Below are 16,711 nucleotides of genomic sequence, written 5' to 3'. Positions count from 1 at the left end.
GTCCCCAAAGTTTTATAATAACGTTTTCTTAATCGTTGGATTAACAACTTTGAATTTTAATTGGTTACTTTATTTAATTAAGTGTTCAAACATTTTAACCACTAATTTTAATCTAAAGAAGGGTAAATTTGTGTATTATCATTGGGAATGTACATCAAAGATCCCTGGACAAAATTATATGCCCATTTATAGAGTAGCTTCGCAGCGAGGAACTGTAAAATCAATGTAAAAAAGTTTGAGTGCAAGCGAGAATAAAAAAGATATAGGTATATGAGATGTGGAGGTTATAATAGTTATTTCTCGCATCGTATTATAAACGGCTTTCCGCGGATATAGAATGTACAATTAAAAGATTAAAACTAGTTTTTTTAGCCCCGAGGTGCCGGAGGCACCGGCTAAAAAAACTGGTTTTAATCTTTTGATTGTACATTTTTATATTCGTAGAAAGCTGGATATAATACGATGCTAAACATAGTTTTTTCGTATGGATGAGAACCGGTTCCTATCCACCGGATTCGAATGAATACGAGAAAAATAAATTAAAACCATTTACAGAGATAATTTTAATGATCAGATAAATTGACTGCAAATTACACTGGTACCCAAAGTTTTGTAACAATGTTTTTAGGCGCAACAACTTTGGGTACTTATAAAAAATCATAATTGGTTGAATCCATTCTAACTTCTAACTTTCAGTCTAATATACTGTAAAAAAAAATTAGTTTTGACTTAAATATACTAAAAAGTTCATTCCATCGAACATACCTAAAAAAACAAAAAAAATCATAAAATTTTCAATTTTTCATTAATATAGATAAGTTTTAGATGAGTTTATCAGCTTTTTAAGATCTTACAAATTACTGGATCTATTCTGTTATCATTTTAGAGGAAGCATCGGTTGTAACATAATTTTAAGAAGCGTAAGATCTTGATAACTACTTAACTAATAAAGTTCTCCTTTTGAATCTGTACATAGGTCCCAGGGTGGTTTTAGGCTATTTCATTTTTAGAGAAGTCTTGAGATAGTTTCAGAGTATTTTCCAGCCCCGAGATGTTAGGGATGCAACCGCTGTTAGATTAATAAAGGATGTATATTTGAATGCATAGCCCACAATAGACAGGAGTTCTTGTTGTTTAAATGATTTATTCATCTTATGGAAAAAATCATACATTATAAAATAATAATCATACGAAAAATTAACTAACAAAATGAAAATAAAGATAAAGAATAAATAGGAGTATTATGGTAAATTGACTTACTCAGACATATAGACGGACTAAACATAATCATAGAGCAGCTTCGATATTAAAAATGGAATACAATCCTTATAATAAAGGAACAGGATGATGTTTGTGTGTTTGTCTGTTTGTACCGAAGGATCTCGCTAACCGCTGAACAGGCTAGCTTCTCATATGTCCCAGAATTATTCAGAAATTATAACTATTTTGGGGGAGGGTACCACCATCCTCCCAAGAGAATTTGCCACTAAAAAATCCAACCTCCCCGAATTTTTTTTTGAATTTAAATTAAAAAAATCAGTTTTGGGATTCAACTCCCATCTGAAATGCCTCTAGAGGCCTCTAGGGGGCGTAGCCGCTAGTTTATATATAGTTTAATACAATATTTCTTTTTTTTACAGTGTAGGGTTAAAAGGATCATAAATGAAGTAAATTTTTAAACCTCTAAAATCAAAATTGTAAAAAAAGCTTATATGTTAGTAAAATGCATAGGAAGAGATAAATAGATAGATAAATGCCGGGATCTAAAAGGATAAGACAATGGCCGATAAATTGATGTACATCCTCACTGATGATACACAAAATTATCCCTTCTGTAGATTACATTTAGTGGTTAAAACGTTTGGACACTCAACAAAATTAACCAAACAATCAAAATTCCATAAAAGTGCTTAAGGTTGTCAAGCCAACAAATAAGAAAACGTTATTATAAGACTTTGTAGATAGTGTAACCAATGTCCCCTTCCTCCCTGGACAAAGAGATAAATATAAAAAAAGGATATATTATCCATAAGTAGCAAATTATAGACCAAGTTTTCCTTTATGTTAGTTACTGAAGAAAGGACTGGCAGGCAGACAGGGTGTACTACAGAGTAGCTTCGCTACTAAAAACTAAAATTGATTTACAATTAAAAAATTACTAAAAACTAAAATTACTAAAAACTAAAATAATTTGATAAATTTTTATTAAAAACAATAAGATTCTATAAATTTTGATACAAAAATAATAATTATTTTACATTTAAAAGATATATAGAAATATAGGACAAACAAAGATAAAAACAAATTAATATCCGCTGTATTAGAACCGGTTCTCAGTCATAATAAAAATCACATATAGCATCGAATTACAGACAATATTCAATGAATTTAAAAATAAAAATCATACAATAAATACCAGTTTTGTTAGGATGCTAACAAAATTGGCTTTAATCTAAAAATTTATCATTTTAATATCCGCGGAAAGTTGTCTATAATACGATGCGATAAATAACAAATATAATGTTTGGTACAATCTTTGTCTACCCTATTTAACTATAAGTTATATCTAATACTTATATTGCTATACATTAATATGACACACTTAGATAAATTTACAAAAAAAACTTATATACTTTTATTTTAATGCTTTATAATTCTACTGACGGCTGAACACCTAGCATTTAGGATCCAAGCTTTTTGTAATTGGGGTAAAATGAGGGTTTGAGGGGGTAAAGTAATGTATTTTTAAAATTTTCAGTGGGGTAAAATGAGGAGTTTCATGCACAGTTTGAGGTGGGGGAAGGGGGTAAACAATTATTGCAGAAAATAGAGGGGTGGGGGGTAAGATTGTTTATTACGTTTAGAAAGGTTAGGTTAGTCTACATTGGGTACTGGGTAACCCCGCAGGGGTAAATCACCGCAGGTAGGGGGTTTCAGTGCACAAAAGGCACTTTGTAAAACAAATCTGATCCAAAGCCTTCATAAATATAAACAATTTTCAATTTAAAAATGTTTGACATTACGGACGAACGGATCTGATAGTTATATTGAAGCTACGCTTTTACAGATCAACAGAAATATTTAAAAAAAATTCTCATACAATCACAAACAAATCACTCTAAATATCTTTTTAAATGCAGTATTAATGACATTTAATTTTATATCATTTATCTTGAAGTCAGTAACTAAGGAAGTGCAGCAGCTAAAACATTTTATTAAAAAAATTATCTATAACCTTTGTATTTAATCTTATTTTACCTCTATGTAGTCTAAAATACAGGGATCTAAAGGGATAAGACAATGGTCGATAAATTGATGCAAATCTCAAATGATAAAAACAAAATGAACCCTTTTGTAGATTACAATTAGTGGATGACACGTTTGGACCAACCAAAAGTCCCCAAAGTTGTTATGCCAGCTAATAAGAAAACGTTCTTTTAAAACTTTTGGGACCAGTGCAAAAATATGTAATGACTGGTGGAAGTGTTGGAGACAAAATAGTTTTTTTTATTGATAATATTTAAGCCTGCACCTCCTTGTCAGACGTTTGACAAATTCAATTGGTACATTACTATAATGCAAACACACAATTACAAGAAAATTCAGTGCTCGGCAGCCGCAGGTTATCCGCGTCTAAGCCTCAAATTTAAAATTTTTAAAAAAGAGGGATTACTATACTTAGGTCAGGTTAAGACTTCCACCAGATTTATAAAATTGTAAAAGGTTGATTTACCCGAGGCTTACAAGCGGCTCACGCGCGAATGCTGAGCCCTGAAAATTAATTATAATATTTATACATATATGATATGTGCTTAGGGATTGCTTTATTTATTTTATTTGTTTATAAAGCTATGTTTCTTTTTCATTTAAAAATCCTTAAAATTCAGTCTTTAATTTTAGTATTTCTTGAACTAGAAAAATGCAAAAGGTTACCAAATTTAAAAAAACTTTTACCAATGAAAAATTTACTTATATTGGCATTTCAAATAGATTGGGGTCAAACAGGGTTCCAGCTATGCAAGCAGTCATAAAGCAGGCAAGGTTGCCAGCTATATATGCTCGCATCACAACCTTTGAGAAGTCTGCCTTCCTGTGAGGTGCCAGGGAGGACAGGGTCGCCAGCTGGACACCAATACTGCCAGGATTGGCAAATCCACACAGTGCATAGGTTGCAATGACTATTGAACGCTTGGACAGTACACCAGCTTTGATCAGGACGCCAAGCTGTTGGTAGGCGATGAATTCATTGAGGATCATTTTTGTGCCAATTAATCTGGCAACCTGTTCACAGTCATCCCACTCAACTCCCATGACAAAGGTCAGTGGGATAAATATTTTACCAAGGATGTTATCAAAGGTAAAGTTATCAATCCCAACAAGGTCTCCAAAGAAGACAAAAATGCTGTTGACAAAAGAGATGAAGGCGATAAATGCCACAACAATGGCGGTGATGTTGACCACCAGGATACCAGCTGATGAGGCCCCCTGGGTGGCGGCATCCAGCACATTGGCCTCCTTCGGCCTCTCTATGACAATCTGTTCAGATCTGGTTCTGGACTTTTCTGTTTCTGGATAAAACAGCTTTGCAAAGCCAAGGGCTGCAGGTGCTGACATCACTGAGGCTGACACTGAAATTTTAGTAGATGAGGAAATAAAAAATTTTATGTGGTAAAATTAAAATAAATGAATTTTGATTAAATAATATCTGTTGGTACCTAAATGTGATGCAGAGACTCCAAAGCTGACATAAGCTGCCAGAACAGTTCCTGCAATGGTGGCAAATCCTCCAGTCATGACTGCATGGATCTCCGACAGGGTCAGCTGACTCAGATAGGGCTTTATCAGGAAAGGAGCTGTTGCTTGACCCATAAATATGTTGGCTGCTGCATTCAATGATTCACAGGCTGTTGTTCCAATGACTTGCTGAAGAAATCCTCCAATTCTAACTACCAGCCACTGCAGAGCTCCCCAGTAATACAGCATTGATACCATAAAACTTTAAAAAAGGATATTTTCTACCATTGATTAAATTTAGTGGGTTATTTTCATTTTGGTTCTAGAAAGTTCTACCTCCCTAATATACACTTAAACCTGCCATGGACCAATATTTAACTACCCTGAAAATTAAGGATTTAATGAATCAGATTATTTAGATATCCTCTTCCCTAAAGAAGTAGACAGTTGACAATGCTTTGAAAACAACAATGGATGGTACAGCTTTGTTGTTATTAATCTCACTGGCAACCTCTATAGCAACAGAAGAATTCAGCCTGCCCACAATGAAAGGCTTCTGCGCAACCAAATACCCAAACACAAATGAAGATCCATCATCCGTAAACTCCAGAAAAGTATCAACCTTGGCTCCGATACAGTCAAAGAAGAGCTTCCCGTACTCCCACCTGAGGATGAGTATTCCAAAGATGAACTGGAGACTGATGGCCCAGATGACTTGCCTCCAGATGACCCTGCGCCTGTGCTTGGAGAAGATGAAACCAAAGAGAAGGATGGCAGCTAAGCCTCCAGCTGATACAAGCCTGTGAAGGAAAAATCTTATCAATTGATGTCAAAGTGTTTCCTTACTTACCAAAGAAGAGCTTTTTTAGAGATCTTATTTGACACTCATTAAAATTCTTGTCTTATATATAGAATGTGTTTATCTAAAGAAGAAAATACTAGTGTAAAACTCTGAGAATTGATAAATCTATAATTACAGGAAATTATTTCAAAGAAATTCTACTTTCATGCATTCAATGAAATGAAATAAAATAAATTTCTTATCATCCTATTTTTTTAGATTTCCTATCTGTTGCATAACTAACAAACAAGAATGACAACATCCATATGTAGCAAAGCTTATAAATTAAAGAAATTTTTCTTCAAATAAGAAGAACATTTCAATACAAGAAAAGACAAAAACAGTTAGAGATTGGATTGCAATTACAGAAATCTATCTTACATATTAGATGAGAAAGTTATAGACTTTTCAGCTGTTTATCTTTAAAAACAATAGAAAATTTTTGTAGACAATCTAAGAGATCATGTGAGCAGAAAAAAAATTAAACAGCAAAAATTTACTATCTCTGATTACAGAAGAGAAAATCACATATTTCCTTCAGAATTAACAAACAGACAAAGTGAATTATAAAGTAGCTTTACTATCAAAATTATTATTGTGGACAAAATTAATATTAACAAAGACAAATAATGACAGGAAGATGATTTTTGGTATTTAATTCCATGCTTCAATGAACATGAGAAAAAATTCTTTGTTTAGACTATTCTTATCTTTATGACCTGATTTAACTCAAAAAATTCACAAACAGGTGTTTTCCCCCAAAACTCCTTGTTGAGCCCCCTTTATTTGAGATAAATTGAACATAATGGACTTAGTTTGTTTGTTTATCACTTTAGGTCAGGTTAGGTTGGGTTATAATGGGTACTGGGTAGTTCCTCAGGGTTAGGCATAAGAAAAAACTTCCCTTTATTTTCATTTTTGAATATAATGAAGGGGGGATTCAATGCTCAACAGCCACTTAGAGGGAAAGCACCAAAACATTAAATTGCAAATGATAAAGAACTTTAAATAATTACTGTAAATGTTTACAAATATTTTATTTGTCATTTAAGATTAGTTATGTATCTCGAAAAATTGTCTGTTATACGATGCTATACATACTTTTTCAGTATGGCTGAGAACCGGTTCTAATCCAGCTGATACTGAAAAACTTTTTCAAAAAATTAAAGTTCAAATTCTATTTCTGCAAACGTTTTATTTTCTTTTGGTTAAAGATGTGCTTAATTTTAAAAGATCTATGGCAAAATGTCATCCTTGTTAATCTTATCTTAAAAGGCAGGGTGTCTGTCTGTCTGTTTTTACCGAAAAATGTCGATACGTAGAGTTTTTTTTATATGTTAGATATAAGCTAAGACGAATTGTTAAATGTAATATTGTTTACTTAAAAAAAGAACTATCCTATAACATAAAGTAGTAAGTAAGGTTTATTTGACTATAGCTTCAGATTTCATTACTTTTAATACTGAGTTCTCCTTTTTAGGAAAGCTTCACATAGATCCCATGATGGTTCCACACTATTATAGGTCAATCCTTTGAGTGGTTTTAGGCTATTTTTCTCCTCCCTTTTTACCCTTTAGAAAACACGAGTTCTTAGATGCTAAGGGCGCTACTACTATCTATAATACAAAGTAGAACGATGTCTATCTGTCTGTCTGTCCGTCTGTCCGTCTGTCTGTCCGTCTGAAGCTTAAGATCTCAGTAACCACTGAACCGATTGGGCTCTACTCTTCAGGGAATATACCTACTGGTCCTGTGATGGTTTTAAGCTATTTTCTTGGGGGGTGGGAAACCCCTAACCCCCCAAAAAAATGAAAAATACCCCCTCCCCCCAAAAAAATTTTTTTTACTTTTTCTTTTTAAATCTAAAATACAAAAAATTAGGTTGATCAAACCTCTTGGGACAAAGCCCCTAGAGGCTAGGGGCGAAGCCGCTAGTGAACTATATTACAAAACTATTTTGGATAAGCTTATAACATGTTTAGGGTGTTACTCTTTTACTCTTTCAGATAACACTCAATGCAATGGTGGAAAAGTTTTAACACTGTAACTTTGTACATCCCAATCAATATTTCTTTCCGAAGTTTCTAAGCTAATGAATGACAGAATAATAAAAACAATGTTTTAAATGTTAATTAATGATAAATGAACGTAAGACAAACTATGATTATATAGTAGCTGTGCTACATGAAATACAATTATATAAATTAATAAACTTTTTTGGCTGTAGTGAAATATCTCTCTAATCGCTAAACTGCTATTGTTCTCCTTCACAGTGGCGCTACTATTAGAGTAAAACACTAGAGGGAGAGAGGGTTAAATAACTGTATCTCCCCATCGCAATCGTCTTGTGCAACCTATTGGGTCATTGAAAATCAACCAATGGTATCGCTTATATTAACATAACTAAGTAGCAGAAAATAATTTAGAAGCAGACGAAAGAGGTTTATTTTCTTTTTCTTTTTAAAATTAAAATTGATAAGATTATTATCCTGTATCTATCATGTCCGGTGTCCACAATTAGGAAAATAACAACAGCCACCAGGGTCAGCAGCACAAACACCAGCTGCGAGTACCTGTAGGCCAGCAGCCGGACCAGCGCATCTGGCATCCGGAGCCGGCTGCAACAGCCGCCCGGCCGACCGACCAGCGGTTTGACAATATTCATGTAGAAGAGGACCAGGTAGACTATCCCAGTCATGACCAGGAGAAAACCTAGGCCCCCACACCAGTCCAACTCCAAGCCATTGGATTTATGATAATATATTGAATAAACTATGTAAACATTATACAGCAGAACACAGACAATTTTAACCGCCAGCTTAAACAACATTTTGGCTTTAGCAGCTTTGTCATTATCATTAGTTTTATCATCATTGTCCTCCTCATTTCTAGCTTTCTCAATGTCAAGAGAGGTGAGGGAGAGGCTTCTAGGGTCCTCCTCCAGCTGCATTTTGCTGGACTCAATGGAGGACAGGTTGTCCATGTTATCCAGCCGGCTGCCGCAGCTGTACCCGTTACCTGAATCACGTAGCTGTCTATAGTGCCCAAGCAAAATGGGGTTAGATGTCACAGCTTTTGGCCTACCTATTCTATTGACGTCATAGTAGAGGGAAATTTGAGAGGGAAGGGGGAAAGAAACGCCCTAGAAAAGAGATGGGGTTTAGGGTATTTCCTGACGTTAATAGAATAGGTAGGCCAAAAAAAGCAATGACATCTATCCCCATTTTGCCAGGGCACTATAGACAGCTACCTGAATCACTCATTGTGGTGCTGCGATAACTGATAACTTTTTGATCCTTAAATGTAGGTTGATGTTTTAAAGTTTGTATGTTTTATTGTGCATACATTTGTACAGTTTGCTCAAGATGCATTATTCTATTTTTTCTCTTTGTTTTTTTCGCTAATTTAATGTATTTTTAATTCACTTATTATAAGGCCAGGCAGTCAAAATAAACTGAATTTTTTTACCGGTGTTCAAACTGTTAAAACTAGTGTAACTAAAAATTGCTTGAACATCACTTTTTTTCACATAAACTTTATGTCTTTTTTTTGTCAAAATATATGTTAAAACGTTGTTTCTTACTAAAGGAAAATTAATTTCAATGTTTTATATAAATTATCTTATCTTTTTTGTTGATTTTTTGTTTAAAATAATCTTCACATTTCAATAAGCATTTTGTTTCTAATTGCAATCACATTTTATTTTCTCAGCTCACATTTTTTCTTTCTTCAACAAAAAAAACAATAAATTTTTGATACATAAATTACAAGTTTTATTACATTTTTTTTCACAATGTGCTTCGGGGGAGAGAAGATAAAGTTGTTCTGTGTCCAGAAATCTGTTGTGAAATGTTCACTTTATGAGTCGGATGTTGGTTGTGGAAGTTGGGGTTTGTGTTGTTGTGTTAGGGGGAAGGGGAGGGGGGAGGGAGTGTTGTGGGAAGTTGTTATGCTAGATTTGGTTCCTACTTTCCCACTTCCCCGCGTTTTTAACCTTTTCAACTCTCTCTCCCCCCCCTTTTTTTGGATAACATTCTTTCGTTCTCTCTCTCTTTTTTTCTCATCCTTTTTCTTTTTTACCCATTAACTCTCTCTCTCTTTCTTTCTCTTTTTTTCTCCTTCGCTGGTCAAATCAAGTTATTAAGATTTTCAGGGACGGAGAGGACAATGGCATAAAAATTAATATTAACATTAATATAAATGCTTATTAATGTAAAATACTCAATGGTAGCTTGGGGGGGATGGGTAAACAGGGGATTAATTTATCATCCATTGTCTTATCCCTTATAACCCCTGAAAGTTTCTTCATTATAAAAAATGGGGTTGGATCTTTAAGGGGGAGGTTTTAATACTGTTATTTCTAAAAAGCCCCCTTTTCTATAATTATTAAAATGCGCATCTAGTTATAAAAAAACCTGTCTCTAGAAAATAGTATCTTAAATTATATTTGTATACATTGAACTTTAACAAAAAAAGAATAAAAATAGACGTAATAGAAAAAATGTACAAAAAATATTTTTAGACATACAAAAAACTGTCTCTTCCTGAAATGCTGATTTATGACGACTTTTTAGATATTTGTGGCCACATTTTTGGACAAAAAGGGGGCTTAACACCATCTTACATTTAAATAAAAATTTTACCCAAGAAAAAACTAGTTTATCCCCCTTTAAACTTAATCATTATTGAGATTATATGTATTAAAACTTATTACTAATAATAGGCAAAATAGAATATAGTTAAGCTCAATAAATAACACCCCCCCCCCTCTACATCTACGCCCTTACTTGACCACTATCTTAAGTAAGTAGTATATGCATATAAGGAGGGGGGGGGGGGCTTTTAAAGACATGGGAAGAATTTTTGAGCTTACATTGTACATTATGTAATTTACAAAATAGCTAAACAATTTTTTAGGATTATTTTTGTTTTATTATCAATGTAATACTGTAGTCATAATGTCATAGAATTTGTCATAAATTAGCATTTTTGTCTGAAGCTTAATATCTCAAAAGCTTCTGGTATGAATTGATTGTAATTATCAGGCAAGCTCTATAAAAGTCTTTAGTTGGTTTTAGGCTATTTTTTCTCCACTAGGGGCGATGCAAGGCAATAAAAGACATATATGATTGATTTATAATCAAAGTTTAAATGTGAGAAACTTAGTAGCATATATGGTTAGATTTGTGAATTTCAATTCAGTTTTTTTCGCTATTTAAATTTTTTATGGGGATTAAAGACACACCCTACATACTGAACCTAAGATGAACTGAAATTAGTTTCCGAATGTGAACACATTTTCCTAGGTGTTTCCCAATCCTATCTCAATATTTGCTACTAGCTAAAAAACCTTCAAACTTCAAAAAAAAAATCAAAATTTGAATGTATTAACGTTTTATACATTATACATTCAAAGTTTTAATTTTTCAAATTTTGATTTTTTTTTTTGGAAGTTTGAAGGTTTTTTAGCTAGTAGCAAATATTGAGATAGGATTGGGAAACACCTAGGAAAATGTGTTCACATTCGGAAACTAATTTCAGTTCACCGAACCTAACCTTGAATACCACAGGGGTGTCCCCACAACACCAACAACAATTAATATCATTTCCAATAGTTGAACAACAAAAACACTAAGGGCTCTGAAGGGATAAGACAATGGCCTAAAAATTTATGATATATAAAATTATCCCTTCTGTAGTTTACAATCAGTGCTTGACACGTTTTATCATTCAACTAACTGAACCAACCAATCAATATTCATTAAAAGTCCCCAAGATTGTTGAGCTAACGAATAAGAAAACGTTATTGTATTACTTTGAGGACTAGTGAAATAAACAGCCCAATGTCCCCTCCCTCCCTGTGTAAAATAACCTTCCTTTATCAAAACATTAGATAGCTCATACCCGCGTTAAAAAGTAACCAAGGCTATTTTAGAAATATTTTTTTTTCTCGCGATTTTGCATAAATTCTAATACCAACAACAAACATTCTTATATGTATATGTCGGTTCTAAACATTTTAATCACAGAACATTAGAAGCATTTAACATACTTTAAATCTACAGTTACAGTAAGGCAAATTAAGACCTCAAAAATGACTTTAATACCATTGTTGTCTGCCCCCCATTCCTCAATATACGCCCCCCAAAACAAATATCTGACCACACAGCCCCAAATAGCCCCTCCGGAAACCCTAAAAGTGCATTCCATCACGGCTTTAAAGGGATAAGACAATGGCCGTTAAATTGATATACATCCCCCAGTAATTATAAACAAAATTACCATTTCTGTAGATTATATTAGAATTAGTGGTTGCAACCTTTGAACACTCAACTTAATGAACAAACCAATAACTAATGTAGTCCCCAAAGTTGGTAAGCCATCAATTAAGAAAATACTATCATAAAACTTTGGGGACTAGTGTAATAATCAGTCCAATGTCCCCTTCCTCCCTGACATTCCATAGACTTCCCCCCCTCTCCGCCCACTTACCGTAACCCGTGAGCGCGTAATAATGTGCCCAGTTCCGTCAGATATTTCCTTGTATGGGCCCCCCCAGAGGGATAGGACATTTCAGGATAAATTAGCCTTTCCCCTCTAACTTGGGGCACTTGAGGTGGATAAGTCAACCTTTGCCCATTTTAAATTTTAGTCTTAAAAAGAGAAAGTAAAAAATGAAAGATATTTTTTTTTCTAGGGGCAATTTCTCTTTGGAGGGTGGTAGTACCCTCTCCCAAAATAGTTAAAAACCTTTCCAGGACCTATGAGAAACTAAATTGCAAATGAGAATCATATAGGTTTTGGCGAGATCCATCGGTACAAACAGACATACACAAAGACAATCTTCCTTTTAATTTAATTTTGTTTTATATATCTTGTAAAACAGGGAAGAAGGGAGGGAACATTAAACTGAAAATCACACTTATACCTGACCACATTATCTCACTCGCTATAACTAATTCTAAAAATGACATTTTAACTGCACAAAATAACAGTACACTGCAGTTTGATAATGATTATTAAGTACATATATAAACAAAGACAACTAACATTATTTAAGAAAGATATAAAAATCACTAAAATTGTTGAAAAATACGTTTTATGACGAAAATAAAAACAAACAGAAAGAATTTCATTTTGAAGAAAGCAAGCAAATTTTTGATTAGAAAGGTTTTGGTGTCCATGCTTTTTAGCAGAATAAAAATCATGGATAGCAGAAAAAAGTGTTCTAATTTAGGGAGGAAGGGGACACTGTGGTGTTTATTACACTAGTTACTCAATTTTTATATAAAGTTTTCTTATTCGTTGCCTTAACAACTTAAAACTAATGAATTTTAATTGGTTGGTTAATTAAGTGTCCAAACGTTTAGTCAACTAATCTACAGAAGGGGTGATTTGGTGATTGATTTTAAGAATAGTTTTTTCTTGCATCTTATTATAGACATATTTATTATGGTAATTAAACAGCTATGGTGAATTATAGAGTCGCTATGCTTCTAAAAAAAGCCGGCAGGTAAAAAAACGCATGTATAGGGATAATTTTTCTTAAATTTAATCATATAATATTTGTGCAAAATAATACTTTAGCGCATTTATTTTTATGTTTTCACAGTGATCTTAAGGGATAAGACAATGGATGATAAATTGATATACATCCCCCATGATGATAAACAAAATTATACCTTCAGTAAATCAAAATTATTGGTTGAACCATCCAATATTAAAATCTAATTTTAATACCAAAAGTTTATGAGCCAACGAATAAGATAATGTGGTTATGATATTTCATTTCTAAATAAAGAATCTAAGAATAAATATGAGAAAGGAAGAATCATAAAATGTTCAATTTAAATGGATGTAGAATATACATGGATATTATGACAGGGGAAAAAATGTCGTCAATTTAGGTTGCTATTTCCCATGTCATTTATTGGTCAGTTCGTTCAGCAAGTTGAAGGGAAGGGGGTTTGGGTAAAGAGTACATTGAGTAAGTAATAATAAATCCAGTTGATTAAATACAAATATTAAATAATTCAATTTGATTAACATCTATCCTGATCACTATGAAAACTCGTAAAATTCTTAGAAACTTTCTTTGCTTTCTCAACGTTGATGTTAAAAATCCCGCAAAATTTTGAAAATAGCAATAATGTTTTAAGATTTAAAAAAAAATCAACAATGTATTTTAATTTTAGTTTTTATAAAGAAAAGTATTTCTTAATAGGGGTTTGTAATTTTTTCCACAGTTAAATTCACGCTCTAAAGGTTGGTGGACGTGGAACTATTCTCAAAAACAGTTATAAACCTTCCCAGGACCTATGAGAAGCAACAGTGTAAAGGAGAACTATATCGGTTCTGCACTTAACGTGATCCTTCGCTACACAGAGAAATACATAGACTATCTGTTACTTTTATATGTGCTTTAACTACAAAATTCTATCAGGTACTGAGCTAGTGTTAAAAATAATCGACGATAATATATGTATAGTTTAACCATATGTAGATTCAGCAGTTAGCGAGATCCTTTCCTACACACACACACACACACGCACACATAGACATCCTGTTACTTTTATATGTGCTTTAACTACAAAATTCTATCAGTTACTGAGCTAATGTTAAAATAATCGACAATAATATATGTATAGTATAACCATCAAGATTCAGCAGTTAGCGAGATCCTTTCCTACACACACACACACACACGCACACATAGACATCCTGCTACTTTTACAAAAGGATATATGCTTTAACTACAAAATTATATGAGGTACTGAACTAATGTTAAAAACTATCGACTAGATTATATGTATAATATAACCATATAGATTAAGCAGTTAGCGAGATCCTTTGCTACAAACATACTACTCAATTGTATCAGTTACTGAGCTAATGTTAAAATAATCGACAATTATATATTTATAGTATAACCGTATAGATTAAGCAGTTAGCGAGATCCTTCGCTACACTCACACACACACAGACAGACAGACAGATAGACAACCTGTTATTTTTATATATGCTTTAACTACAAAATTCTATCAGGTACTGAGCTAGTGTTAAAAATTATCGAGAATATAATATGTTTTGTCACAACTCGGGGCTTTGTCAGATAAAGGGAATGATTTTTAATAATTTTAATTACACTAGTCCCCAAAGTTTTATAATAAAGTTTTCTTATTCGTTGGCTGTACAACTTTGGGGACCAAATTTAATTTGGATGAGTTGGTTCATTCAGTTAAGTGTTCAAACGTTTTAACCACTAATTGTAATCTACAAAAGGGGTAATTTGGTGTATCATCATTGGGGATGTACATCAATATATCGGACATTTTCTTATCCCTTTAGATCCCTTTTGGTAACCCGATAATTTTTATAAACACATTCTCTCATTCGCTGCCTTAAAAACTTGAAATTGGTTTCCATTTACAAAGTTTACTGAATATTTTATAAAGAAATAGGTTTATTTTGTTATCATAATTGGGGATGTACTGTACATCTTTGTATGGTCTAGTGTCATATATCTGGATTTAAGAATCTTGATTTTTTTGAAGTTAGGTTAGGTTAAGTACCATCCATGAGAGCCCATAGGATTTAGGGCAGGGAATGCCCAAACATAAAATGAATCAATGGATAAAAATGGTGAAAATCACACCCTGTCTTTGATTACAATTTATTCCTATTCTAGACAGTCAAGGTTATTAGATTTGTAGGTTTACACATTATATAGTCGCTATTAAATTAGTGTCGCTGAAGTATTAGGTTTTTTTTCAGTATGGCTTCGAAACCGATTGATATTCGCTAGGTTAAAACAGGTTATGAGTCATACTGATTATTCATATGTAGCACCATTTTACAGACAATTTTCCGCAACTATTAAGATAAAAATCATAACATCTATTCCAGTTTTGTTACTATTACTATTGTAATTAATCTAGGATAGGTTATTCTAAGATTGGGGATTGAGAGGGATATCCCCCCCCCCCTTAAAGAGAGATATAGCCCCAAGAATATATATTATCTATATAAATATAAGGCAGTCCTCTGTTTTATAGGGGCAAAGGCAAAAGCCCTTAAAACAAACTTTTCTAAATTTATTGTAAAGTAAAATGTTATTTAATAATTTTGTAAAGTTCACAAAGTAAATTAGGCATGAAAATACTAAACAACCATAACTCATAATAATTATACCAACGGAGCTTTCCCATTTCTCTTCCGCTGGAATAACGGAGACTTTACGTCAGAAACTAATGTGTCAGAAACCCCCCAATGAGCGGAGAATGTTGCATACGTCAGAGAGAGTATTGACAAATTGGTGTAATAATTCAGGCATTTAAAGGGATAAGGTAATAGCTAATAAATTGATTTACATCGTCAATGATGACACACAAAATTAACCCTCCTTATGATTACAATTAGTGATTGAAAAGTTTGGACACTTGTCATAATGAACCAACCAATCAAAATTTAATAAAAGTTTCCAAAGTTGGCAAACCAAAGTAGAAGAAAACATTATTATAAAACTTTCGGACTAGTACCAAACTGCCAATGGTCCCTCCTTCCCTGTATATAATTACATTAATATATTGGGTCTCTGTCGGAGGTGTTTTGAATAATTGTTTAATTAATGTTTGCTTGATGTACTGTTAAAGTTCTTATAGAAGAAAAATATTTTGATATGAAAATATACTTTTATAATAATTAAAATCATAAACTAGTATATACAGCCAGTCAAAAATTGTCAGTTCCTAGTTTTTTTTTGTTGCATTATTTGTCTTTATTTTTAACTATTTTTAACTTATTGCAGCGTGCTTTTATTACAATAATATGCAAAAAAAACAGTTAATTAATTCAGATATTTTTAAAAAGTTTAGCAAAAAGTTTTAAAAAGTTTTTTTTCAGTGTGACATTGGCGTTGATGATAAATAATTTCCGTGTTTATAAATTGTTAACATTATTACTATTGGGACAGGTCATTAGTCAACAATGTACATTTTGTTTGACTTATTTATTTTCCAAATTTCCATCCTCCATGTATAAAAATGAGTATTTTTACAATGGGACGAAGCCCAATCTGTCCCACTTTTTGAGCAAGATTATTCCCTTTTCTCCCATCTCTTTTGAAGAGATTTTCTT

At 32.8% G+C, this 16,711-nt stretch overlaps 1 protein-coding gene and 1 long non-coding RNA gene across 2 annotated transcripts in view; both read right to left on the bottom strand.

Annotated features, from left to right (window-relative positions):
* LOC145317903 (uncharacterized) overlaps positions 1-16,711 on the bottom strand; it is a 143,491-nt gene that overhangs the window by 25,572 nt on the left and 101,208 nt on the right. The window lies entirely within an intron of this gene.
* LOC145318106 (putative transporter YutK) lies at positions 3,167-9,031 on the bottom strand. Its single transcript, XM_080159456.1, is given in 5 exon segments — positions 3,167-4,628; positions 4,716-5,015; positions 5,155-5,536; positions 8,061-8,593; positions 8,826-9,031. Coding segments are annotated over 5 exon segments (1,887 nt in total). The 5' UTR covers positions 8,839-9,031; the 3' UTR covers positions 3,167-3,969.

The sequence above is a fragment of the Acartia tonsa genome, chromosome 4 (assembly GCF_053477335.1).
Source record: "Acartia tonsa isolate MP-2025a chromosome 4, ASM5347733v1, whole genome shotgun sequence".
NCBI lineage: Eukaryota > Metazoa > Arthropoda > Copepoda > Calanoida > Acartiidae > Acartia > Acartia tonsa.
This window is presented reverse-complemented; position numbering and strand designations above follow the sequence as displayed.